This window comes from Sinocyclocheilus anshuiensis, unplaced genomic scaffold (genome assembly GCF_001515605.1).
Source record: "Sinocyclocheilus anshuiensis isolate Anshui unplaced genomic scaffold, SAMN03320099.WGS_v1.1 scaffold371, whole genome shotgun sequence".
In the NCBI taxonomy this organism is placed as follows: domain Eukaryota; kingdom Metazoa; phylum Chordata; class Actinopteri; order Cypriniformes; family Cyprinidae; genus Sinocyclocheilus; species Sinocyclocheilus anshuiensis.
The window spans coordinates 1,498,297-1,525,960 of record NW_015549597.1 but is presented as its reverse complement, the minus strand read 5'-3'; the positions used below and the strand labels follow the sequence as shown (position 1 = coordinate 1,525,960).

The 27,664-nt window shown below is 38.4% G+C and overlaps 4 protein-coding genes and 1 long non-coding RNA gene across 8 annotated transcripts in view; 3 read left to right on the top strand and 2 right to left on the bottom strand.

Annotated features, from left to right (window-relative positions):
• Window positions 1-2,026: 2,026 nt before the first annotated feature.
• On the top strand, window positions 2,027-4,050 carry LOC107658514 (uncharacterized). Its single transcript, XR_001630796.1, has 3 exons — window positions 2,027-2,743; window positions 3,324-3,517; window positions 3,983-4,050. It is a non-coding gene; the product is annotated as an uncharacterized LOC107658514 (long non-coding RNA).
• LOC107658509 (uncharacterized) lies at window positions 4,037-14,380 on the bottom strand. Of its 3 annotated transcripts, XM_016447096.1 has the most exons (9): window positions 14,248-14,380; window positions 12,600-12,724; window positions 10,824-10,868; window positions 10,206-10,249; window positions 7,556-10,117; window positions 7,247-7,394; window positions 7,049-7,158; window positions 6,876-6,944; window positions 4,037-5,961 (listed from the first exon to the last, which is right to left on the bottom strand). In XM_016447096.1, exons 4-9 carry the CDS (start codon window positions 10,223-10,225, stop codon window positions 5,622-5,624), a joined length of 3,249 nt encoding a protein of 1,082 aa, XP_016302582.1. In that variant the 5' UTR covers window positions 10,226-10,249; window positions 10,824-10,868; window positions 12,600-12,724; window positions 14,248-14,380; the 3' UTR covers window positions 4,037-5,621. The 3 variants fall into 3 exon arrangements, with proteins under 3 accessions (XP_016302582.1, XP_016302580.1, XP_016302581.1); XM_016447094.1 differs by lacking the exon at window positions 10,824-10,868; XM_016447095.1 differs by lacking the exon at window positions 10,824-10,868 and having other exon boundaries at window positions 4,040-5,934.
• Window positions 14,381-14,604: 224 nt separating this feature from the next.
• Window positions 14,605-19,328, bottom strand: cd2bp2 (CD2 (cytoplasmic tail) binding protein 2). 2 transcript variants are annotated; one of them, XM_016447100.1, is made up of 7 exons: window positions 19,131-19,209; window positions 18,186-18,258; window positions 17,916-18,048; window positions 17,543-17,700; window positions 16,402-16,972; window positions 16,120-16,205; window positions 14,605-15,035 (listed from the first exon to the last, which is right to left on the bottom strand). In XM_016447100.1, exons 2-7 carry the CDS (start codon window positions 18,255-18,257, stop codon window positions 14,925-14,927), a joined length of 1,131 nt encoding a protein of 376 aa, XP_016302586.1. In that variant the 5' UTR covers window position 18,258; window positions 19,131-19,209; the 3' UTR covers window positions 14,605-14,924. The 2 variants fall into 2 exon arrangements, with proteins under 2 accessions (XP_016302586.1, XP_016302585.1); XM_016447099.1 differs by lacking the exon at window positions 19,131-19,209 and adding an exon at window positions 19,216-19,328 and having other exon boundaries at window positions 14,607-15,035.
• Window positions 19,329-19,414: 86 nt separating this feature from the next.
• pheta2 (PH domain containing endocytic trafficking adaptor 2) lies at window positions 19,415-23,505 on the top strand. Its single transcript, XM_016447101.1, has 4 exons — window positions 19,415-20,022; window positions 20,336-20,455; window positions 21,586-21,889; window positions 21,983-23,505. The coding sequence occupies exons 2-4, from the start codon at window positions 20,375-20,377 to the stop codon at window positions 22,444-22,446; spliced, it is 849 nt and encodes a 282-aa protein (XP_016302587.1). The 5' UTR covers window positions 19,415-20,022; window positions 20,336-20,374; the 3' UTR covers window positions 22,447-23,505.
• A 2,429-nt stretch (window positions 23,506-25,934) lies between these two features.
• Window positions 25,935-27,664, top strand: part of LOC107658513 (myosin regulatory light chain 2, skeletal muscle isoform-like) — a 3,992-nt gene continuing 2,262 nt past the window's right edge. The window contains exons 1-2 of the mRNA XM_016447102.1: window positions 25,935-26,032; window positions 26,723-26,818. Of these exons, the coding sequence (XP_016302588.1) occupies window positions 26,030-26,032; window positions 26,723-26,818 (99 nt within the window). The 5' untranslated portion in view covers window positions 25,935-26,029. The remainder of the gene's footprint in view (window positions 26,033-26,722; window positions 26,819-27,664) is intronic.

The following is a 27,664-nucleotide window of genomic DNA, read 5'->3' as shown; positions in this document are numbered from 1 at the left end:
AATAAACATGTGCAAACAATATACTTGCTCTTGTGAATTTATTTTGATGTTAATTACATTGTGCAAGCTGTCTCTTTAATACCTCGTGGTTTATATACATGCTGCTGCTGATTGGGCTGACATGTTTGAGACACCCACCAAACGAGAAAACGCATCTCAAACCCCGTTGCACACCGTTTCCAGGAAACATGTCGTTCAAACCGGAAACCGTAGCAAAACGGTGCACACCGGTTTGAGCTTGAACTTGCCCCAGGTCAGAGCAAAACTGAAATATACTGAAGCATCATAAAAGAGTTGTTTTTGGAATTTTTATTTATTTAAATTCTTGGTATTAAGTGGCAATCATTTTAGCAGCTGGTGTCATGTGCTATGGGGTATGTCATGTTAACACAATCTCCACGGCACAAACATAATTTTACTATTTATTGCCGCCAGTGTTGGGCCAGTTACTCAAAGAATGTAATATATTACTCATTACTAGTTATTCCTTTCAAAAATAATATTGTTACTTTACTTATTACTTATTACTTTCTGGCAACAGTAATTAGTTACACTAGTTACATTACTTTTTCTTCACACCCCACAGAAGTTGTAATTGTGTATCTTCCACACATAAAATTCTTCTAGAATGTTAACAACATATTTCTGCCATTGATCCACATTGGATCGCAGTCAGACGTTATTACGAACACTCAATAGTGACTGAAAGTGACATTCAAGTAGAAGTGTTGTATTAATCTCATTAATTGTCATGTGTAGCTTGAAGCTAATTGTAATTTCTCCGTTACCCATATACGGTTATATTTCATGTTGTATTTGATCAAATCACATAAGTTTGTAAGAAACCGTATAATTTTCCAAAAATATTTTTAATTATAGTAATATAATGTACCACATACTGATCAGAGGGATGTGGGTGGGATGTAATGCCAGAGTAAAGTAAAGCCACAACTTACACAACAGTGTTTAGATCATCTTTATTTCCTGACAAAATCAATATAATGCAATATTTCTATCTGCTGAATGTAAGCTTTTCCATATTTCAAGCTTGCCTGCTGCACTGGGGACATCACATGCATGTGCAAGTCATGAAAATTATGTAAATAAATCTAGGAATTATTTGATTGTTGGATTTTAAATCAGCGGGGTTGAGGCATCAAATAAGCTGTTTTATGGATGGTAACTGTAATATTATTACTGAAATCTTATTAGTGATTAGTTACACTACTAGTTACTGCAAAAAGTAATATAATCACAGTAACTAAGTTACTAGTAACTATTTACTGCCCAACACAGATTACTGCTACTTTTATTAGTTCAAAACAATCATGTAAAGCAATAGTTCTCAACCAGGGGATATATTTAGCTTGAACCAGGGGGCCTCAGCAAACTTGTCAAGATGACCTAAAATGATTTAAAATAAGACAAAATAAGCATTCCAAATACAATGAGCTAAAACAGCAACAAAAATATGATTTTATTACTTTATTACTTAAAATTCACCCCATCACCTAGGATTCCCATCTTGTAAATAAATAAGGACACACATACTTATTTACATCTATTTACCTGTACACACATCTAATACCATCTATTGTCTATTTTGTATATTTTTTGTACTGTTTGTACTCTGGAAGCTTCTGTCACCAAAACAAATTCCTGGTATGTGTAAACCTACCTGACAATAAAGCTCTTTCTGATTCTGATTGTAGATGAGATGGTCTAATTACAAAAAGGGTTGTTTTTCTAGACTTGGAAGAAAAAAAACATACAAGTGAGGTGATTTTCTCCATATTTGGACACATAGGATAAGTTGATGTATCAAGTGATATACCTGCATGCCTGGACTTGAACATAGCACCTGAAAAATGTAGACATAAATCTAACCCTCAGGTCCTGTCTACTGTCCCCCCTTTTAAAATAATCAACATGCTTGATGTTTTTTTCCAAAGAAGCAAATCAGAAACAGTATTTAATCTGTCAAAGAACATTCATGAAACATGACAGGCTGTAAATCATGCAGCTGTCCAATATTTCCGTCCAATTAAGAGATCAAACACATGCAATCTCTGTTTACCATCACAAGCCCTGCAGGGGCCTCAGCTTCCATCTCAGGAACTTGATTCTTGTGAGGCTGTGATTGCGTAAATAGAAAGAGAAAGAAACAGTGAGAGAGAATGAGTAATAGCAGCATGAAGTCAAAGCTTCTGTGTTACAAAGTCTGCAGAAGCTACTCATGATTCACAGGGACACCAAGGTGTGGTAAACAGGCTGATAAACGTAAGAGCTAAAGAATGTGAGTGGAAGTACCTCGAGCTGAGTGGGAGTGAATAAGACAGTGGGAGGGAGCAAAAAGTGGAGGTGTGGTGTTTTTAATTCTGTCATTGTTGTAGCGAAGCGGTTCAAAACGTTTCCTTCACACTCTGCCTCCTCTAAGGTCGAAACTGGAGCTAAAGAAGCTGTACTATATAGTTCACATACATAATTGAAAACAAGAGGAAGTTTGGATGGGAAGTCGTCTCGAATCGAGTTGTGACAGCGACATGTGACATCTTTTTCAAAGGACACTAGAACTTCTGTCACTACATAAACTGAAAGAGTTATTAGCAGAGTACCGATCACCAGCCACTTTCTACTCTAGCAAAAACACCAAACTTATTTGGTTATTAAATACCTTTGGATCTCTGGTCAGCCTGAGGAATTTTGGACCCTTCTTCCCTCAAGATCAAGTCTGGGCGAGTCTGTAAGTACTGAGAGCTTTGGTTTCAATAACTGTTTCAACTGGCATGTTTTTCATTGCTGCTACCTTCAGAAAGATTATTATCTTTTTGGAGGCAGACTTTACACAGCTGAGATTTCGATTTATCACGACAGTCTAGCCAAAATTAGCAAATGAGATCTGTCAACACTCTTGTAATACTGATGCCAGTTACTATCATGCCATGACTCTGTCTCTGTCCATACCTGTTTTTCAAGCCCCAGCACAATAAGAGATCATAGAAACGCACTTCACCTTAAATGCTTTAGAAAAACCCTTTGAAATTGTTCTAATATACATTTATTCCCCCTCTTATTTTTTATTTGTATTTTTTTTAAATACTCCTATCAAAACTGAAAGCAGAAAATCACTGTCAAGAACCAGTTAAACCAGCTTGCTATAAATCACTGCTTGATGTTTAAAACTTGATTCAGACAGAACTTGAACTACACTGTAACCATTGTAGTATAAAGTACACTACAAAATCATCAAAATACAGTAATGTGCCATTACTTCCATGCTGACTCCCTTATATTTATACTTTGTTATTTGTTACTTTGAACAGAGATGTGCGCAAACGAACTAAGAGAAGTGAAAGTTGAGGATGCTTTACTTGAACAGCCTGAGCCGAGGGCTGACTCGCACAGCATCACCTGTCATGACATCTGTAAGGACACAGACCATCGTAAGCTAGCCATCTGCAGCATCATATGTGGCCTCTCCTGCTTTGGAATTATGTCCCTCAAGTACTCCGTCAAGGTAACTAATGCTTATCAGTGCTGTTTGATTGCATTACAGCACTACTATTGTAATAAGTATCACTAAGCTCTATTTAAACTTATTTTTAAACTTAAATGGTTTAGTAACCCACCCATGCAGTCTCATTAAAAGGTTCAAGAGTGTAGACAAATGCAAGATGTGAAATGAAAACAAACACTCCAACTGGCTTCCTCAAGTAGGCCTATTTTCATGACTGATGATCTTATTTAATTATTAACAGTTTGGATTTGTTCTCATATACTGTACAGCTATTCAAAGACACTCAGCTGAGATCTGTTGCCAGTAACATAAGATACTGTTGGTAAAGATGAGACACAATGAAACAAAAGAGTACCATGAAACTTAACTGCAGTCAGTGATGAAAGAAACGTATGCATGCACTAATATAATCTAAGAATCGAAAAAAAAAATGGAAATCTAACACCTTTCCTCATTTGTTTTCAGGCTCGAGAGACAAGAAAAAGACTTCAAAATGAAGACTGTCCAGAAACACGAGAGATGGTTAAGAAATACTCAGAAAAGGCGTGTAAATGGGGAATTGGGTCCATTGTAGCCTGGGTGGTTTTAATTCTCATTTTTCCATTGCTTCTGGGATTTCTGTCCTTTGTTGTAACCTTCATAGATTGACACTGAAGAAGCGTTTCTACCGTTAAATGAGCAACCAAAGCAAATGAACTGTAGAAGTGCAGAAACAGACTCTTTCAGTGCTCACACCGGACACTGCATCTAGACCATCCACAAATGTAACTTGATGACAATAGGTTGGATATTAATGGTCATTATTTAAATTCTGTTTTGAAAGGTGCTTGTCCTTAGTTTGGATCAAAGGTCCACAACTTACTACCTATAACATAAGAGGATTCAACAGTTTGCACAAAGGACTAAATATTATGTGTATGCCTTCTGGTAGCAGCAAAACATACTGGATTAGTGACATACTTTAAAAATACAGTAACTTTCAGGAATTTGTTACATGCATGAGATGGAGCCATGCATAAAACCATCAGCACTGTCCAGACAAAAGCAATTTTTACACTTCAGCAAGCTGATTTTATTTCTGCTCTTAAATTGGAAATGAAACATTGAGACACTCACAGAGAGCACGGCAGTCAAATGTTGAGATATGGATGTGGTTACATTATTAACATTCTGTTCTTGTAAATAAGTTGTACTGTTTCAATACCTTGTGCTTTTGATGTTTTGTACACTGCATGCATTTCAGATTTTGTAATAAAATGTGTAACAGTCAAAACGCACCTGCTCATTGTGAACTTCTTACAAACAACTCGACAAAACACCAAAATACAAAACACAGTTCAATTGTATTCTATTAGAAATACAGAACGCAGACTTCTATACAAGTTTACACACAAACCATTCAACGTGTTCAAACACCACAAGCAGCATTATAAATCACTACATCAAAGAAGAACAAAAGCCTAAATTATGTGAATGGACTATAGTTAGAGTACCTGAGTAAAAGCACAGAATGCACTGAAACCTTTAAATCCTTTATGCTTCTAGATGAAAAGCATCAAGCATAATCTAAAAATTAACAATGCAAACTTTTGTCTCACTGGTAACTCGCTGTATTCAGTGCTGTCACTACAAAGTCCTTTGTGGCGTCTCCTTTATAATGAAACCCACAGGCCATCGTGAGAGTGTATTAATAAGGCATTCATCTGAACCAAAGAAGCTTAAATGTTTTAAAAGAGGAATATACTGAGCGAGGAAAGGTTTATGATTCTTCATTTGAAACACTTTCTGATACGGAGATGTGGTGAGTAGGAATGAGAGATATCTTAAGCCGCAGATTCATGTAAACAAGTGCTTTCTTTGAATGGTTATAAATGGACGAAACAGAATGGAGCTGTTTCTTGTTAAATCAGTCAAATCTACAAAATAAACACCATTACCTTGCAAAATATATAAAGAATGTGATGTATTCTTTACAGTACATCAGTAATAAAGCATTTTACAGCTCTGCGAGTCTATTTATTGTCGCTGTGTTGAATTTACAGTAAATTTTAACATAATACATACAAATCCCATTGTTTGGTACAAAACAACCAAGACCTCTGCCTCAGCCCGCAACCTGCTGAATTGCCATCCAGGTGTCCAACTCCTCAAGTTTGGAGTAAAGGAGGGACTCCAGCTGCGGCAAGGTGAGGCCATCCTCCACACTGGAAGAGACCCCTACACCTCGTCTGGTTCTACAGATCCCAGCGCTCCTCTGGGCTCCACCCGCCGCCATTACACCGACCAGAGGTTTCTTGGGCTTCCTGGCAACACCCAGTTCAGGGAATTCGACAAAGCGCTTCACCTTTTTTTGGCCCACGACGGCCTGAGAGCCATCACGCCGGTTAAGAGGCACCTCAAATATGGTTTCCAAACGTCTGAAAGAGTTTGTAAAACTTGCTTCACTGATCAGAGTATAAAAGAGAAAGAATAAAACAGCCCACTAAAATCTCAAAACCTAACCGCATGCTCTCAACGTAAATTCAAGTCTTAAAAGGGATAGTTCGGCTAAATATGAAAGTTTCATCATCATTTACTCACCTTCATGTTGTCCCAAACCCAAAAGTCTTGAAAAACAGAATATGATATTTTAAATGAAACCTGAGAGATTTCCATCGCTCAACTGAAAGTCCAGGTAACAAAAACAAAAACAGAAGATCCAAAAAGGTCATAAAGGTGTCATAAAATGAATCCATATGAATTGTGTGATTTAATCAAAGACTTGTTGAAGAGATATGAAAGACAGAAACCTTCATTTTAAAAATATCTTAGTTTGTTTTTTCCAAGATTAACCAAAGCCCCATGGGTTTAGAACAACATGAGTGTGAGTAAATCATAATAGAATTTTAATATTTGAGTGAACTATCACTTTAATATACTGCATATTAATGTCAATTGCATTTAAGACTGTAGCTGGTAGACATTAAGTCACTGGTGATGTGTGTATCAAACTGTGATATGTGGTATGAAATAAAACTATGGAATAATTAGTATAGTTAAATAGAAGAAAACTAAATGCACTAGCCCACATTTTTACTTTGGCAGCATAAGAACAGACTGATAGCTTTAGAGCTGCACTAAAAAGCCACTGGGCTATTGGGATGTTCTGTCTGCCCCCAATGTCTGTGAGTACTAGAAATCCTGAAGGTCAGTTAAATAAAGATATGATCATAAAATCAATAAATGCAACCAGTCTGAAAGGAGTGCCAAGCACTTCTGTCAGTTTGATTACCAAATATATAGAGAACCAATTATTAAGTTGATAAATGGGTGAGTAACTCCGTTATCCAGAAAACAAATCATTAGGAAAATGTCTCACCCATCAGGAGGTTTGCTGAAGTTTTTGTTTGTGTAGATTTCCTCCAAGCTGAAATCCTTCTTCTTTACTCTATAAAACACAAAACAAGAATGAAGTACAGTTCCTCTGATGAAGTACAGACACACACATTGTTATGACCAAGCCTATATAAAACCTTCTCTTCACATACACACCTGATGACCTTAGGAAGGCCCATAGGGGTGAGATTATTCTGAGGCTTTGGAATCTTTTTACGGATACGAATAGAGGACACCTTTCCATGCTGACCATCCTTGATCTCCGTCTGTTTACACGGAGAGCGAAGATGCAATTAGGATCAAGAAAAATGACACATTTTAGACCACAAACCAAAGTTAAGAGAAAACTCACACCTTGATTTCAGAGTCTGATAATGCTTTCTCCTCCGAGATGGCTGCAGAGAGTTTAAGGTCAAAGTTGGATCTCTCTTCATCTATCGACTCCTCACACTCCATCTGAAGCACCCGACTGTCTCCTTCCAAAGAGCTTTGTGAAAACGCACTTGAGGAAAGAAAAAGTAGGATTTTAACAACTGACTTGCATCTTTATTAACGTCTTCTTATGGGAAAACATCTGAGATCATCAGCATGATAGATTATACAATAACAGGTCATAAAAAGCAAGCATACTCCGATAAGGAGGCTGGGAATTTGTTAAATTACCTGCAGAGTGATGAGACAGAGGTGGAAGGTGTCTCAGGGCTGGGAGTGACAGAGGAAGGACCGGTTGAAGCATGACAGGACGTGAGGGTGGAAGAAAAGGGGGGACTGAAGGGGAACGGTGATGATGAGGTGACAAAACTGGAGGCAGCTGAAACACTGCCAGTGCTGGTGTCGCTAGCATGACTACGCCCTTGGCTTGAGCTTTTAGACAAGAACGCTAAAGGACTGGACAAAAAACACGAGGCAAGGGCTGTGAGGTAGGTGGAGGGAGAATAAGGGGAAGAGGGGCACAAAGGGCCACCCCGACTAGCAGGGTACACCTCCTTACGGAGACACAAAGGAGCAATTTCGCGCTCAATCTCCACACTGCAGACGGTGTGCCGGCGAGTGCGCTTGGACGGAGAGTGAAGGTGGATGGGCAGTGGTGTGGGTGAGCTCTTTCTGCTGGGTGAGGTAGTGCTGTTGTCATGCGTGTGGGACCGGGGGAAATGGCAGTCACTGAATACTAGGGACGGGATTTCGGGGCAGGAGTAGCTGCGCAGGAGGCGGCTATGACCGCTACCTGACAACGATACTACTGGAATGACTTCCGTCGCCTTTTCTTGGCTCTCCGCTTCACTGTTACCTCCAATAGCACCTCTCCTTTTTGCAACCAAACCATCTTTTCTTCTTGATCGGATTAAATTCTTTGTGGGTCTGCTTAGTTTTCTTTCTGAATGCACTGGAACTGTCGAACCAGGCGACAGAAGTTCCTTTATTTCTTCTCTTGCTTTCAGTCCAGAAACACATGTCTCCTGCTCCTCAGCCGAAATAACAGATTGTTCGCTGCGCAGTAGTGTTCTTTTTGAAGGCTTACGTGGTCCTGCTGGATCAACCACTGAAGTCACGCTGAATTCCTCAAACTTGTGCTTGAGTGGACGAATGTTTCTCTTCTGCAAAGCATCGCTTGTAATTTTAAGATGCCGTCTTGTTTTTCGAGTTTCAATGGTCTTCTCAGACTCCTGTGACTGCATAGGATACTGAAACTCTTCTGATGAACCATTCATGGTATTGTCAATCAGGACATTCTGTGTACCATTTTGAGAGGATGTAGTATCAGTGGCATCATCTTCATTTCTAGAGGTCAGCAAAGTCCTACGTTTTACATTTTTTCTCAACTGACTTCTAATTGTCTTGTTCTGTCCCATTTTATCTGAGGCCTCAACAGAATGTTTCATCTCAACATCTGCAGCATTACTAATACCGACAGGCACATTTGAGTCTTGGCGTGGTTGCATTATAGAAACCCCTTTCCTGTTTTTCCTAACCTGAACAAATGTTTCTTCCCCCTGGTTTATTTCCAATGCGATGTTATTGTTTTTTATTTTTCTATTCCTCGGAGGTCTTCCCTCTTTAGCATTCTGCAAATCACATTTCCCCCTTGCCTGCAAGTCTTTCTTTGTCTGAGGAGCTTCTCTGCATCTCTTTGGCCTCACTTCTCGGACAGCCGAGTGGTGTGTCCACTCCATACTGTTTTCAGACGGTGATTCCTTCATCTCCAAATCCAGAGGCTTTGATCCGGTCACAAAAGTGGCCAGTTCAGTGGAGGTGGGTCCAGCCGACCCTGACAGATATTTCTTTCTAGGGCTTTTCCTGGTGGCCATACGTGAAAAGGATTCTTCGCTGCCAACTGTACTTGTGCCTTTATCTATCAAATCAAAATCAGAGGAAGTGCTAAAAGAGGAGACTCCAGGATCAGGCTTGTTTACGCTACTGTCAGACACTGGTTTCAACAGGTTTGATTCCTCTTCTGAAAAGTTGGACTTACGATTATGTCCACAGGCTGTGTCAGTGCTACGGGTCTGTCTCTCACTTGACAGAGGATGCAGAACAACCAGCACATCCGTCTGAAAACTGGCCTGGCTGGACACACTCATGGCACTTGCAGAATTCAAAAGTTTGTCTGTGGACAGATCTGATTCAGTTCTGAGGAAAGGGCTCTGTGCTTTACAAGGACTGACATCACGTGTCACATCCTGAAGGATGGCTTGTGTCTGGCTTGAAGGACGGTCTATTTGATTTTCTTCATTTGATGATGCCTCGTTGTGCATTTGAATATGATCAAATACTGGTTCGTGGTTGTTACTTGTTGAAATTGTACAAAAATTCAGTCTCTGTGCAACTCTGTGGCGTTTTGGAGCAGTGCTGCACTGCACCTTTTCTGAAGAAGGCCTTTTTGGAAACAATCTATTTCTACATTTGTCAGTCTCGGCTTCCTCAGTCCGGGTTGAATTTTCAACATTTGACTCTATCAACTTTTCATGTTGATTAGGAAGTGCGATCAAGGACAGAGAGTCACTGGGCTTAAAAAGCCGAACAGGGCTCATGACAATCTCAGTAAAGCTAGCCATCTTGGATTTGAATGACTGTAGAAGTGGCCCAAACTCCCATCTTTTTATTGCTGAAGGGCTCTCTGGGGAATCCCTCTCCACTGGCTTTTGGCCGTGGCTTTGCTCCTTTGCAGGGCTGCCATCTCCTAACTGTGAGCTCACACAGGGTGATACCAGTTTGTGGTTTTCTCCTCTAAAATCAAGAAACAAAAGACATTTCAAGCATGTTTGCTGGCTAAAATTACAGATCTTAATATTTTGTCTGATGCAGCATCACTCACTCTGAATTTTGCTCCTCCATCTCAGCTTCAACTCCAGAGCTTGTCTGAAAACAAGGGGGAAAAAAAGAGAAGTGGATGAAGACATAGATTTTGCAAGTATTTTAGAATTAGTTAGTAAAAAAAAAAAAATCTACTTCATGACAAAAAATGCCAACCTGCAACTTACAGTATAAAGTACTTCATAGATTTCACCTCACTGGACGAAAAATTTTTAAAATGGGTTTTACTTCAGATTCAGAAACATGCTCACATTGTACACAAAACACCCCAGACACATATTTTCATGTCATTTGGCATTGCACCTCAATTTAAAAAATTGGGAAAACGTTACTGACTCACTATCCAACCTTATGGGATGTCACATCCCATTGTCTCCCTCCCTCTTTATATTAGGTGACATATCCATAATCAATTTAAACAATACAAATAGTCAAATACTCCTAGTGGCTCCAACTGTCACCAAGAAAACTATCCTCATGAACTGGAAATCAAGGAATACCATACATATTACATCTTGGAAAAACTTACTAATAGAGTAACTTATTCAAAATAATACAACAGAATTACACCCCTCTTGGTTATCTCTCATAAACTTCCAACAATCGTGAATCCGCTGACCTTCTTTGTCTGAAGCCATCCTCAACGATACACCTTCATCAATATCTAAACAAGATTGGGGGAGGGGAGTTAGGAGGAGGTAGCAACACTGACTAATATTAAACCTAATTAAAATACTTATAAAAGATTAAATTAATTTTTCTCTCTCGGTCTCTTTCTCCCCACTTTCGTCTTCCTTTTTTTTAAATTTTTTTTTTTTAATATTTTTCCTCTTTCTCTTTCTCTTATCCTGCCTGTGGGCCCCAGTTGGCTGTGGCATCTCAGTCCCTGCCCTGTGTGGTTCGGATCAGTTGGGGTGATGTGGGGCCGGGGACCACATACAACTCAATGATGTATATGTATAATATAAAACTACTAAAATCTTGTAGTTACTGATAACAGGTCACAACCCATGCAAAGCTTCACTGGTGTGTAGGTATTGCTGAGCAATTTAGGATTATGGCTAGGATAATTATTCACCAGGAATTTATCTTTTTTTTTTATAAAGTCAGAAAAAAAAAGGTAAAAGAAAATATGTATACACCTAAGAGTTCATGGTTGATCAATATTCAAAGGGCTTATACATTAATGCTAAAAATGTATTTCACCATGGAGAAAAACAATAGGAGTTTTTTTTTAACCTGACTGTTGCACTCAATATGAACAAAGACAAAAGTCAGTAGCATCTGATATTAAAGTGAATTTAATTAACCGTGAAGACAGATTTTTCCCACATTTCTCATACCTGGGTTAACTTTTTGCTTTTGTGTAATTCCAAATACATTTAGTTGATATTAAACAGCATAAATGACTTACAGGTAAACTAGGTAAGTTTGGGGAATGAGAAATTTTCCTCCTACTGTCACCACATAGAGAACAAGCGTAACTGGAGTCATGTGATCATAGAACCAGTGTGTCGACTAGTGGCAGAACTAAATGATTAGATGTAAAGTGCAAAACCCAAACAACACCCCTTTTGGTTTTACAACTCACTGTCTACACTTTTCTCTACTTTTGCATTTTTTTCTCTGAATGGCTCACAAAGGTGTGCCACTGTTAGTTCTATTGTGTCTGTCTTCCCTCCCTGACACCTTCATATGACTCTTATAACAGTAACACCTCATGATTATGACGAGCTATTTTACTCAAAAAGATGATGTATGGTTATAAAAGTAATCAATAGACTGATCAATATGATGATTATTCCAATACTGGATGTCTTACAGACTGAGAGTTTTAGGGCTTTTTAGGGCTCTTTCCATTGGGCTGTACCAGTGAACACAAGTTAACCAATGAACTTTGGGTTATTTCCGCAATATGACAGTTACAACACAAATAAGCTTGATGTATGTCCAATGTGAACACCTCCAACCAATAGAAGGCGGCAGAATAAAAGTTATTTTAAAAATGGCTGATCTGACCAGATTCCACAGTTAAGAATTTAGCCAGGTGGACCATTAATTAATTGTGGCAAACTAAATAAGTGAGACCAATAAAAAAAAAAACATATTACCAATTTTTGGCTCAAAAAGATTGATAAGAACAAGGTATAAGTATAGGTGCTTGGGTGGACAAAGACTTAGATGCGGGGACTATCATCTCGGCTTTGTTGCTCTGTACAATAAAGTCTTATTTTGCCATCTGGAACTCTGCTTCTCGAGCTTCACTGAGAAAAACATTGCTTGCTCCGACAGTTGTGACTTAAGTCTTGATAAAGAAGTAGTCAGATAATTGTGTTGCAGTGACCAAGGAGAACAGTGAAAGAAGTGCTGAGGGATGACAAAAACATGAAATTACCATGCTGTTTTCGTCTTGCATGATGATGAGCTCAAGTGTTGAGACTGTGGCGACTGAGCCTCATCGTTGAGTCTCTTTTCTAGTCCTGAGACACAGTCCACTCTTTCTGTTTGCCACACTTATTTCTAAAACATCACAACAGTGGAACAAGCAGGTCATTGGTTAACCACTTCACTTGAATTTACTAAGGATGAACAAAAGGATAGGAAAAGGTTTAACAAAATTACAGCTTGCAATTTCAATATGAAAATGAGTTAATAAATAACCTTTATGCAGTAACTGTCACATTAACTGCATACCCCTATTAGGAACAGCCACAAAACATGTAATAGTGCATAGTAAAGACAAGGTATGCATAAGCATTTTTTTTTTTTTAAGTGAACTTTTAAGTTAAAAAGCTATAATAAATGTCCGTTTGACAATACTTTAGCATCTGCTCTCCAATATTTCCTAGTCTACCAAAAACACAAATCTTGATCGAATAATTACGGGGATAGTGATTAAATTAATGATTAAAGGGACTCAAAAATGCTCATATCGTTCCAAACCCGCATGACTGTCTTTCTTCAGTGGAACATAAAAGAAAGTATTTTGAAGAATACTGTGGTGACCAAACAACAACATAGCCCACCAAGACATTTCTCAAAAGATCTCGGTTTATGAAATAATATAACACAGGTTTGGAATGACATGAAGGTGAAGAAATGATAAATATTTCAAAATAACGTCTTGATCATAATGTTTCCATTTGGTACCTGTGTGAGTAGGTAGTACTGTAACTGTATTGTAATAATACTGTCATGTGCTTTTGTGTGTGTGTATATCTTATCAAATCTTCTCGTTCACGACCACTGAATGATGTATTAACAGATGTAAGGCTGTGAATACAGTACTGATTCGCGTGTAAGCTTTTATTAATTTCACATGCTGACTTACCAATCTTTAATTGAGCTAAAGGACAAATCAACACAACATAAACGCCTAGCAAAAAATACAATAAAAAGAATAAATAAATCTAATTCGAAAAGAAATCGAAACCCTTTAATTAGTTCTCACACACTGATGCTGTGTACGGTGAGAATATAATATTGTCCGTGTTTGATTAAATGCGGTTCTGTCGTCAGGGCATGTAACGTTATTAATAGTGGCGAATAGGATAATTAACTTGCAAACTGTTACACATCGAAGCGTTGAGCTCACTAACGGTCAGCACTGCGTTGAAAGCCGGTAGAATTTGTTTTCTAATATTTTGCTTGGAGATCAAACTTAGTATGGAATTAGATGTTTTTAACAGAAGTATAACAAGTTTTCTCGTCGTTTTAATGTGTTACAGAGCGGAAAAACAAACCATAACCGCAGTCAAACAGATTCCCAGCTAAATTCTCAAAACACAAACGATGAAACCTTACTAATTCTTCAGGAGTTACAGTCATTAATTACGTTGCCCAGCAGCCGCTCTATTAGAAATGTAACGTTACGTTCCCAGACACTGGTGTGGTTTTGTGTACGTCGTCGACGTAAATTGTGGCTAGCTGGGCTATGCTGCTATCTACGCACAAACCCGTCAAATACATTGCATTAAAAGGGTATTTTACTATCTTATACATCAGACACAGATGAAAATTATAGACCTAAAATACACACTAACCTAAAATCGTCTGAGGGGAAACGTGCGGTGAGGCTGTGAAAGCATCTCCTTTAGGCGTTGTTTCTAAAACACCGATGTTTGTGTGACATTTCCATGCCGGACTGCGCCCGAGTCTCACCATTGCACTGACTGTTCAGACCTATCAATCGGTGCGAGCTGTGTTCCCGGTCTGTCGGAAGAACCAATCAGAAGCTCGCAAAGTATGAGATGTCCCGCCCCTCGGGTAAAGTCTAAGATTTCAGCCAATTAGAACTGTTCAGCGCCAGCGGACTGACCAATTGTGTTTCAGGAGGGAGAAATGCAACCAATAGCGAGGCCGCGAACAGCCGTCTTTGTCCCCGTGTGAACTTCAAAGCTTTCATTGGTTTATGTGGAGCCCCACGGTTTGAATATTGAATCTTGCGTGAAGCAAAATAGCGGCGCTCTTTAAAATTGTGTATCCAGTAAACGTGCATGCGTCAGAATAGTTGTAACATTAGCCAGAACACCAGGTTGGATCGTCATCCAGCCATAAAGTCTTTATTTTAAAACACATGTATCAAACACAGGTGCACATACTAGTGTATGTGTGTATATAAGACAAAGACAATTATTGAAGAGTAAACAATTATTCAGAGAAGCCCTTTCAGATGGGCAGAAGAAATCAATTAAAATCAGTGAAATAACTCATCAACAGATCATGTATAAAGTTCAAAGTCTATTCTCTTTGAGTTGTAGAACGGGGCACCTTCTTGGTCAATCCTCTTACAGTACACTCCATCCTTGAAGTAGCCTTCATCCACCCAGTCCTGGAATAAAAGATACAGCCACATTTACTTAAATGTATTTACGTACTCACTTAAACGTTCACAAAAAAAAAAAATAGTATTTATCCTTAATCAAAAATACTTAAACATCAAATAAAGGGCAAACATTTACTCAATGGTGATGCATGTAATTTTTTGCTACTAGAAGCACCAAACATAAATGCAAAAATGTTTTTAAACTGGTTCCCAAACCACTCTTCCCCATCTACTATTAACCGCCACTAGTTAAAGGGGTCCTATTATGCTTTTTCAACTTTAGTTAGTCTGTAATGTTGCTGTTTGAGCAAAAAAAAAAAAAGATCTGCAAAGTTACAAAGCTCAAAGTCCACCTCAAAAGGAGATATTTTATTTAACAGAAATCACTTTTAAAAAACTACAACGAACGACTCGTTTGGACTACAACGCATATTTTCCGGGATTTGTGATATCACAAATATCGACGAATGGGACGAGACCTGGTTGAGCTGCACTAGAGAAGGCAACGAGTGTTATCACTATGTCAGAGACACGCTAGCTTTCCCAAGGCAGATGGACTTAGAGTGGTTACAATCATCCGGGTTTAAATCACGCTCAAATTGATTTGATTTTGACTCAATATTTACACTGAAGCACGCATGCGGCTATGGTAAGGGGCGTGACATTTCCCGACCAGGCGCTGAGTGCTGCCAATCACAACACACACTGGCCCAGCTAACCAATCACAGCACATTTCGTATTTCAGAAGGCGGGCCATCATTTGATACAGGAACTATTTGAGCCGTTCATGCCAGACTGGGGAGAGAGGTGTTGTAATAATGTAAAATATGTGAAAAATAATGTGTTTTTCGAACAAGTATGAGATCCTGTTCTAGTACACCCCCAAAACAAAATCAAGACTTTGTAAAAGAGCATAATAGGACCCCTTTAAGTCAATGCCTCTAACTCAGACCACTCCAAATAAATAAATAAAACAGCAATAATGAATCTATCAGTGTTTACAATTTTAAAACCATTTTAATATTATAAATAATGTGTCAATTACTTCTGAAATTTAAAGTTTCATATTAAAGCACTGATAACGTCTTACCTGCATCTGTTGGCTGCTGAAGGGCCCATAAAGCTCAGAGGTTTCCTCATTGTCCCATTTGTACTCCCACATGACCTCATCACTGACTACAGAGAAACACAAAACACATGACTGCTATTACTAAGGGGTCAGCCATGAATCAAATAATCATAAAAGACGACTGGCAATAAAATTTTCAGGACTCATTCCAAAAAGTTGCTACACTACTACTAACAAAAGTTCATATTTAAATTGTATCTAATCATGCCAACTTTAAAAACACATCCTTGTCCAATCACTTACTTCTGCTGTTGTCTTTATCCTCATCCTTTTCTGCAGCATGCTTCTCATCATACTCTTCAGCGAACATGTCTAGCTCATCTTTTTCCTCTTCATCATCCTCTAGTGTTCTGGCTGCCTTTCCTCGAGTCATCCCCTTCAACTTGTAGGCCAGTTTTTCATAAGTCTGCTGATAAATTTCAAAATCTCCAATCCCCACCAGTCTATCTGCCAATGCTGTCAGTTTGTCCAGTTTACCAGCATCTCTGTTCGAAGTCTCTTTTTTCTCCTCCTCCCCTTCTTTCAGTCTCCCTTTCTTCTTCTGTCCTCCAAGACCGCCAAGTCTTCTCAGAGCAGCAGCCACTGTTTCTCCAGGCAGCATCAGCTCAATGACGGCTTCTGTGAGCTGATAATGGCTGTACGTAGCCAGAGGGTCTTCTGCAGGTCCTTTCTCCTCCTCTTCATCTTCCTCACTGTCTTTCCGCTGCTCCTCACGTTTTATTTCCTCTTCTGCTTCGTCTTCATCACCAATTCTTCTCTTCCGCTTAGCTGCAAGGCCTTTCTTCTTTTTCATGGGCTGCTCTTTTATCTTCACCTGTGTGAAGAGAAACAGTGTGATCAATGATATGTGACCCTGGACAAAAAAACAGTCATAAGTAGATGGGTATATTTGTAGCAATAGCCAACAATACATTGTATGGGTCTAAATTATAGATTTTTCTTTTATGACAAAAATCATTAGGACGTTAAGTAAAGATCATGTTCCATGAAGATATTTTGTAAATTTTCTACCGTAAATATTTCAAAACTTAATTTTTGATTAGTAATATGCATAGGTGAGAACTTCATTTGGACAACTTTAAAGGCGGTTTTTTTTTCATTCATTCATTATTTTGTTTTTTTTTGCACCCTCAGATTCCAGATTTTCAAATAGTTGTATCTATTTGTAAAAATATTGTCCTATCCTAACAAACCATACATCAATGGAAAGCTTATTTATTCAGTTTTCAGATGATGTATAAATCTCAATTTCAAAAAACTGACCCTTATTAGTGGTTTTGTGGTCCAGGGTCTCTTAAAATAGGGTCTATTTCTTAAATATTTGAACTTCAAGCTTAAACTTAGATTATCAACTATTTCTCAAAATCCATGCAATAAAATGTACCCAGTCGATATTGTCCAGCCAGTTGTCTCTGATATCTTTCTCTTTGTTGACAAAATAGTTTCCCTCTGAATCAAAGTGTCCCTCCTGCATTTCCTCGACGAGATTAAAAGGGGTAATGCGTACACCCTCCTCATAGTCAATGGTTGCCATTTCCTGACCTGTAAACACAAAGAAAGTCTAAGGTAAGTAATATTTTAAATTATGGAAATCATAAATAAAACACAAGCAATCTAGTTTAAAATTACTTTGTCATTTCTCAGCCTTTTAAATAGCAGGCACTACAAATGTCTAGAGGAAGAGCCAAAAAAACATTCTGCAATGTGCATAACATTTATTTTATTATCTGCATGAGGCCAAATTATTATTCACAGACCTTCCACATCGTCACTGGCAAGGATGTCATATTTGCTGCTATTTTCTCCATCCTCTCCTTCATCTTCCTCATCACTGTCCAAAGAGTGTTTCTCCTTAAATCTGCATCCTGGGCCACTCACACCATCAACAATCTGGAAAAAGACATTGGATAGAGCAGAACAGAGCATGCGATTTCACAGAACAGCACAATCTATTACAACAGAATAACAATATGCATGGTGATGCAACAGAACACTTTGACAACATTAAAGAGTTATATGGAACCGACCTTCTTCTTCGGAACATCTTCCAAAGTAATCTCCCCATCTCCATCCTCAAATGTCACTTTCCTCTTCGACATGCTAAACGAGGCACAAGACAGTTGACTACAGTTTTGTTGAGCGTGTATAGTGTACTCATCTAGTATACACTGTCAAAGTTGGTTACACTTTATTTTGATAATCCACTTTAAACATTCTACTAACTATGAGTAACTTTGCAACTACATGTCAACTAATTCTCATTAATTTGCAACTACATGTCTACTAACTCTCAGAGTAGACTGTTAGGTTAGGTTTAGGGTTAGTAGAATAAGTTGACATACTTGCAAAGTTTCTCATAGTCAGTATGCTGTATGTTGTGGACCCATCAAAATAAGATGTTAGAAGATAATAAGCAGACAGTCTACTAATACTCTAATGACTGCTAGTTGACATGTAGTTGCGAAGTTACTTACTGTTAGCAGAATGTCTAAAGTGGACTATCAAAATAAAGTGTTACCTGAAAGTTGTATACTCTTAACATAACTCTCAGACTCCATAACAGATTGAATTCATGAAACCTGTGCATATGGAGTGGTTTAATGGTTTAAAGCTAATTAGCGAGACTTCGTATAAAACCAAACTAATAGCAGTTGACTAGAGGGCACATAACTGCATGCCTACACAGCATAAACTCCACCTAAAATTAGATATTAAAGAATTGGGCCTATACTTTATGCACATATTCAAAACTGTGATAATATATAATAACCTAATACAAACAAAATTTGATCAAGTATCACATTTAATTGTTCAGTATTTACACCACTGCTGTGCAATGCGCGAGCTAATGCTGCGAGCGTGTGCGTACGGAGCGCGTAATTTACGTCAAAGTGTGCCAGCCTTATATCTATGGTGCCAGCTAGCTAACGTATATAAAAACCGTATATAAAATACACTTTAGCTCGACCTACACAGACGCTTAACAGACTGGCCAGATGTAAACAACAAAAAGAAAATACAGATAAGGAATGAACCCATGGTAAAATGTTTAGTTACCTGGATGTTATGCTCCCCGCTGCGCCATTCAAGCACGCTAAAACCGGAAAAACGTCATTGGCGAGATTCTGTCCGACTCTCTATCGCCACCTGCAGGTGAACCGTTAATGACGCACACTGCGATTAAAGCACTTCTGTGACCTGACGTCCATCACTTGATCTGCTCGGAAATTTGACAAAAACCTTCTGATTTACCTTTCCAAATGATTGTTCTGTTGTTTTCAGATGAGTGTCTGATGTTACAGTTAACACTGGCTTACTCTTTGGATAGAGAAAAACCTCTTTATTGTAATTATAATGCGTCTCTGTGAAAACTAAATACAGAAAGGTGTGTTTGAGAAGCAGAACAACTGTGCAAAAGCCAGCATTTGCAAACGCACTGTTCTGATATAATGTATCTAGTAAATATTTGATGACAGCCAGAATTAGAAACATGAATCGATAATATGCAGAGTATCTGTTTTTATTTATTCACAAGCGCTTACTTCCCTCATTTTTTTTGTCTATAGATAAATTAATTAATAGCCTGTTTGTTGGGGCTGTGAAAGCGCACATGTCGCTGCTGTATCATCATGAAGTCTAAAGAGAACAGGGCATCGGCTTTTGTTACCAGGAAGTGCGTCGCGTTATTTATATTTCAACACTTGCGAGACCGGCGTGAGGGCGCGCGCTGGTAATACGAAACTTATAATATCACTCTGCTCTTTATACGATTCCCCGGGATTGAGGAGCTTGGCCTGAAGTGATGTTTTGCCACTAAGGTTGTATGGATAGCCACAATAAATCAACGGAAAGACACTGCCAAAAGTAAGTTGCTGCACCTGACAAACACTGAGCCGGTCTGGCAATGTTCCGGTCATGCCAGTTTCCTTATTTATCCTTTTAAAAAGCGCATATAGCTGCTTCAAGGACACATACTATTTACGTGGCAACATATACTGTCTAGCGCACTGACAGACACCGCGTGAACCGGATAGACAAGTTATTCACGTATGATTTCATACTTGCTTAGAATTAAATGCACGCGTGTTTTATTTATTTATTTTTTTTTAAAGAAAGAAAGAAATTGACGATGGCAAATTAGATTCATCCATGGGTTGTAATTTCTGTTCATGTAAAGCTCGCGCCAGGACACGGCTGCACGCCAGGTGGCGTTGTAATGAAGATCCATGAGAAGATTCTAACCCATTACCTGTCCTGCACTTCACCTGTCGATAAAGAGGGATATCTTTACAAAAAAGTAAGGACCTGAATGTGCCAATTTACCAAGATATAATCAAACTAATCTAGAATGCTAGTTTGAAAAGGCTGAATCTAGCTAAGTCCCCTTTATTTGTATAGCTACTATACAATACAGATTGTGACAAAGCAGCTTTACAGTGTTAAACAGGTAAACAGCGTGTCGATAATGCGGGAAGACAATATAGTAAACAGTCCAGTTTTCAATTAAAGTCAGTTCATCATTGATTCAGTGATGTCATCGTACAGCTCAGCTCAGTTCAAATAGTATCTGAATCAAGCCGACAATATTGGCAGACATTAAGTGTCCTCAACATAAGCATGCCAAAGGACGACAGTGGCAAGGAACCAAAACTCTATCGGTGGCAGAAATGGAGAAAAAAACTTGTGAGAAACCAGGCTCAGGCTCAGAAGCGCAGTTCTCCTCTGACCAGTTTAAGAGTGTTGCGAGTGAAACTGCCTCGCATGTCAGATTTGTTTACCATGCAAGCCGGGTTTAGGAAAGTGAAGTACATTATAACCGAGACATCTTATCTTCTTCATGCTGCATTGCAGACTTTACCTTCAGGATCCTTGTATAGAGCTCTTTACACAAAAAAAAAGCAAATAGATTTATATTTTAATTTTTTGTTTCAATATGCTATTTACATGCTCAAATCAAATAGGAAAATGTAAAATTTTAGGTTATTATACAATTTCAAATAAATGGTAAAAATAATGATAATAGTGGCAAGCAGGACTATATGATTTGGTAATTAAATAGTTATTTTAAATGATTTCTAATAATAATCTGTTCAATTATCAATATTTCAGAACAACCTAAAAATAAACCACCCTCTCTATCCCTAAATTGTACCATGGGAGAAACAGGACTGTTACAGTTATTTAACACGCATACTTAAACTTATTAAAAGCATGCCATTGGCCTATTTCCTAATTAGTGACACTAATTCAGGTTCAGAATATATCAGTCCTTTTGCATTCCAAAAAAAAAACAAAATCACATCTCCAGCTTTTCTCTGTGCTGTAGACTCTGGAATAATTTTCTCTCTCTTTAAATGAATCATAATTGCAATGACTTCCTCGTCCCACCTGTGTTTCTCGATCTATTACCACATTTATTTTCCGCAGAGAGAGAGGAACACCACTTACCTGCGCCGCTGGTTTGTGTTGAAGGGGAATCTGCTGTTTTATCAGGAGCGTCCAGGCGATCGTAACCTGTTGGGTGTGATTGTTCTGGAGGGCTGCCTGGTACAGGCGTGTGAGACGGATGGTCAGTTCTGTTTCTCTTTGGTGTACACTGGACCAGGCCTCCGCACGTATAGACTAGCCGCCGATGACCATCTCAGCCAGGAGAGCTGGATCGGTGCGCTGTTCTGTGCCAGTCACATCTACCTTTCCATGATTGTCAGAGACCTGGAGAGACGCTACGAAGGTGCGTTTATCTGTATGTGTTTTTTCAGTGTCTACTGGCTTGAAGACAGTTAACATGTCTGATTGCATTTTATTCATGCCCTCAACAAAACAGAAGCTAGAAGAGACAAAGGCCTTTGTGATTCCATCCAGACCTCAGCAGTAACTTCTACACCCAATAAGATAATGGCTTCCTGGAACTCAGGACAACCCTATTTCGTACATGGGACTTCCATAGTGCCCAGAGATGGGCGGAGCTACAGCACCAGTTCTGTACCACCTCCATCTATGCCGAACAGACCCATTAGCTATAGTCTTCATGCCCCTCCTATTCAATTCAAGACTACCAATAAGCGATCTCCAAAGCTCTGGCCCAAGAGAAATGCACATGTCACACCCTTAAATGGTCCGGCACCATCTTATGGGGAGTGGCCCGTTGTGAACTTTGATCCTTTGGAAGAGTTTAGTAAACTGCACGAGTACTATGGAAATGAGATTAAGCAACTAAGAGCTGATTGGCTGAAGAAGAAGCGCACGGAAGTGGCACACGTCGAGGAGGACCTCATTGATCTTGGCTAGAGCAGCATCTGATATATATGAATGCTTATATCACATCTATGCATTTGTTCATGTTGTCGTCTAAATAGTAAATCTGGTTCTAAAACAATAGATTGATGAATGTATTAAGATGCAGTACTAGTAGAATCCTGCTGTCTTTTTAATTTTATGAAGGCCTGCAGATTAACACTGACTGACACTGATCTTGTGGCTTTTTTTTGATAAAACGTTTCTCATTTCCTCTCTGTGGTCTCTTAGCCTAGTTCCTTCTCACTTGAACTGTCATAAAGTAGACCCAAACCGCCAGTAGCTTTACCCCCACTGTTAAACTAACTATGTGCAGACATTTACAATGGCAAAAGTTCATATTGGATCCAAAGTACTTCAGATACTGTCAAATGAGGTTTGATTAGAGACTACACGTTAGTTGTTGAGCTGTAAATGCATGATAATAATTCATATTTAATTTGTTACATCTTTTAAAATATGTACTGAGAGAGCCTAATCAATAATGTGATCTTGTGAAGAGGGCGACACAAGTGACTGTTTAGTTCTGCCTTACAGAACGTGTTTCACACAGTTCAGGAGGTTTCGCAAACAAACTGAAATACACGCCCTTTATATTCTTCCTCTTTCACAACATCTCAATTCTTTGGGGATGTAGATGTGCCTTTTTTCTTTTAGTTTCTAGTGTACTCAACACATTTGGAACGTTAAACACATTAGAAGCAGCAGTTCTTTATATTACAGTCATATCAGTAAGCATCAAAATAAACTGTCAAGTTTGTATGCATTAAGCATTTCAGAGGTGCAGCTCTTTATACTGTAGGTCACCAGAGGGCACTGCACTTCACCAACAGTACTACTACTACCTTTATTCAGCCCTACTTCAGGCACAGGGGTCACTAGTTGCTTCACAACTGATAGTTTATTATTTAATGTCCTATATGTAATTATATTTGGATGATATCAGTAATGTTGGACATGTTTTTATTGTATAAATGTTTTATATATTCACAGTTTCTATGACCACCATGCTCAATGCATTGTCTTAATTGAATATAGATAAATTTTGTTATAATGCATTTGATTTGATTCATTTTGATGATAATTTGTTTAGGGATACATTTGATTGTTTTATCTAGTATTTTTCCTCGAATGTAAATTATAATCAATTCTGTAAAAATAAGTTTCATTTAATGCTAAGTTACATTTTGAGTCTGTATTTCAGCCCTGCATATTGCACAGCATCAGTAAGAATATTTTTTAAATCAGTAGGGTTGTTTGGTTTATTCAGTGTTAGTATCTATTTTATTGTACTTAATTCAACTTTTGTTGTGAACTATTATATTATTGTATCAATCAAATTCGAATAAAAGTCCTAATAAATTGTTCTGTTAAGATCTTGGTGTTATTTTATTTATTTTAATGTGGACAGATTCATCTTTAAATGTTGTGAGCAGATGTAACACAAAAATTCCTTAAAAGGTAGATATTGTGGTTAGTATAATGATTCACGAAGTCACGTTATGAAATTTTATAGGGATTCTGTGACATACATCAGAGCTCTGACAACAAAAACGCCTTAAGTGTCGGATGCAACATGATTTCAACCTTGACATCTGCGTTCTGCAGACTTCAGGTATGTCAAACCCCTACAGCGACGATGTGGCCTTTTTCACCTCATCCGGATTCCAGATGTCTCTGCTGTGATAAACAGCTTTGACGATACATGTCAGTAGATCACGTTACACGTAACATGTACTGTACGTATAGACATATACACTTTGACAGTCCATAAACAAAACAAAGATGACTGACACAGTGGCCTACAGGCCACCCTGTGAAGATACTAAATCACAGATGTGTACACAACCTGATCAGTCATCGGTCAGACATACTTGAAAAGGTTCTACAATGAACTTGTATTGTGTTTAAGAAAATCATTCTATTATGACATGAAATATCTCATATCAAGGCCTACGCTTCCTCTGACCCAGACTTTCCCTCCCCTCCCTGTTAATCTCTCTCATACACATTGAATGCTGTTCCACCATATATAGTTATAGGAGGGGTGTATTAATATAGCATATGCTATACTATATCTAATTTGAGAACCTGCCTAATCAGCTGCTTTTTCAATGACTGCAAGAGTTATCAATGTAACCTTAACATTAAATCATTACTAATGAATACATTATTATGCATACATATATTAGTTATTTACAGGAAAAGCAAGAAAATAAAATGTACTGTATACTGTATAAGCATTTTCTTTTACAGCTTATTATTACCCTTTTAAGCTTATTCATTACAACTTACATGACTTTCTGACTTTAACAGTCTCTCCATAAAAACTGCCACTCTATAAATAATTGCAGTTAAGCTATTCTATAGGAAAAAATTGCTGAAATTAACTATGAAAGATCTGGGCAAGATCTAGCCAGGGGAACAAAACACGTAAAGGACAGACTCACAAGGTATCGAATGAGCCTAAAGGAGGAAAGGAACGCAAAACAAACTGGTGTTGCTAGAAGTGGACGAGGAAGTGAATGATGGATTAAACAGAGAAGAAAAGGAGAGCTCAAGGAGCAGACAGGTTTGTTTTGCTATTTTGGTCACTCTCAGCTGTCCATTACCCCCCGCCTTTCCAAAAGAACCTGTATTAAGCCTCTGATTTCCCTTCATGTGTGTCCCATACCAACCCCTCACTGGGCTGCATTGTGCTGCTGATCATCTCAAACTGAAAGAAAAGACGATAATTATGTGCCCATACACAGAGCAGCTTCACAAACTGCACCTCAGTGACTGCAGAGTGACCGAGCGTGGTCAAAGAGCTCCAGGGGGAGAGAGGGTGCTGAATTTGGGCATGGCCATGTGGCGGGGTGAGGTGGGGGGACTTGGACCCAAATCTTATGGCATCACTATACTAGGAAAGGCATTAAAACCTATTTTTGATTAGGGCTGATTTGGAAAGAGGTGACAAGGGTTAAGATGTTACATTGGCCTCTTATATTTCAGATGGGGGCATGTACGCATATGTGAACAAGATAATCATTGGCTCAAAAAAATCTCTGGATTTACATCAATCAGTATCTATTATTGCAACCTCCCCCATACCAACCCCAGGATTCAGATGTAACACTGAAAACCAAATATTGATCCGCCACTAATCTAAACATAGGTGTGTCTGATTACAGCCCATTCATTTCAAATTGCTTGAGTTATGCGATTGTGCAAAGCTCAAACAGGCCCTTACGTCTCCATGTCCTTATTAGTCTACGTGAGACACGCAGACTGCTGCCATCAGTATCAGATTCATCCCATTCCAAGACTCTAATAGCTATTTCTGAGCACTGTAAGATGATAGTGCATCCCACCCTGTGTTCCTTCATCGCTTTACCCCTACCTCATCTCTCTCGCCTTTCATAGTTTTCCCTGTCTCTATTTCTTCCCTCTGTCTTTTCCCAAGCCACACTTAAGGTTGGATCTATAATTAGCAAGGGGCCTTCGGCAGTATATAAGCCCCCCAGGAACAAGTCACCACGCGGCTTCAGTCTTCACTTCTTGAGCTTCTTAGACTTCACACATACCGTCTCTCAGCATGGTGAGTAACCTGAACCTTAGATGTTACCTGGCCACACCAACTAGGTGGACACATAGGAACCAAGGACATAATGCCTCAGTCTCAGCAGGGTTGAATGGAAGAGAGCTTGCATTATGAATCAGCGTCTGATTCTTGGATAATTGAACTGTGGACTTATAATGCATTTAACAGGATATGATAAACTGGGTATTTTTTCTGAAGCTGTTCTTTCTGATCCTATGTTGTTGGAACTAGGACCAGCAATTATAAACTGCTAAACTGAGTGGTTTTGCTTTCACTTCCAATGAAATATGGGATTTTTTTGTAATTTTCTGTAAGATGTTAAATTAAGAATATATAGAATATTGCCTATATATAGTTTTACCAGAAAGCATAATGTACGAATGTAAAGCTAATGAATTCAGTTTTATTAATCATTGAGGAGCGACCTATGTAAAGATCATTATTTTGATGTATATCACATGTAAAAATGTATGTTTCATTAGAATGTGGCTGAACAGGATTTTATTAACAATAAATATGTAAAAATGTCTTATGAATGAGTCTTGTGTCTCTAAGCTCTGTGTGGCATTGCAATGTCAATGCATGATTTTCTGTTTCTGTCATTATGTATTATTGTCAACAACACAGAGGAAATATGCACAATTCAGCAGTGCTGACTGTTAAAAAAAAATATATTTTTCTTTCTAGTCACCCAAGAAGGCCAAGAGGAGGGCAGGAGGAGGAGAGGGTTCCTCCAACGTGTTCTCCATGTTTGAGCAGAGCCAGATTCAGGAGTATAAAGAGGTAAATATTTTTTCAGATCTTATAATTAATACAAGTAGACTCCATATTTTTAGGACATTATATATTGTAAATATGTTTAGTTACATTTTCACTTTTTTATGTATTATCAAAGTCCAAATGAGATTTCTGGGGGTAAATGTTACCAGACATAGACCTTATCATAGATGTTGCTACTGAACTGGAATTCTAATTCTAATATGATCAAATTCTGTTATCAGGTTAAAACGTATTTGTATTAAGGCTTGTTTGATGGTCAGTACAGCAAATGGACTGAGTCAACAGATTGACATCATCTAGTCTTTTTGTGTTGTCTGCTAACATCCAAAAAAAGAAAAATGCCCCAGCCTTCCTCTTCTCTGCCCTCCCATCTGTCAGACACTCCTGAACTCCTGATCCCAATGGGATGGCAGCTGAAGATCATAGCGCATGCCAGAGGGACAGAAAGAAATCATGTGTAACATATGATGGACAAGATAAAAGAGAAGGGAAATAAAACACAGTTAATGAGGATTATGTTTAAGGGCCCTTTGCAGGAAGGGAACATTAAATGCGTATTAGACTTCTGAATGGACCTTGAAATGACAAATAATACACAAAAGAAATACCAGAAAAAAAAAACAGATTTACCAGTAGTTGACTATACTTATGGCTGTTAGACATTGTGATTAATCTAAATTAATTTCATTATCTCAGACACCAAGTAAAAAAGTATGTATACGCACATGCTAAACGGATGAGTTGACTGGAATTATCGTCAGGCTAGTGTGCGACTGAGCTAAGTAAGGATGTGAAGTGGTTTGAATGGTTTATTAATAAATGATACAGCCTTCTCAAGTGCCTCTCCAG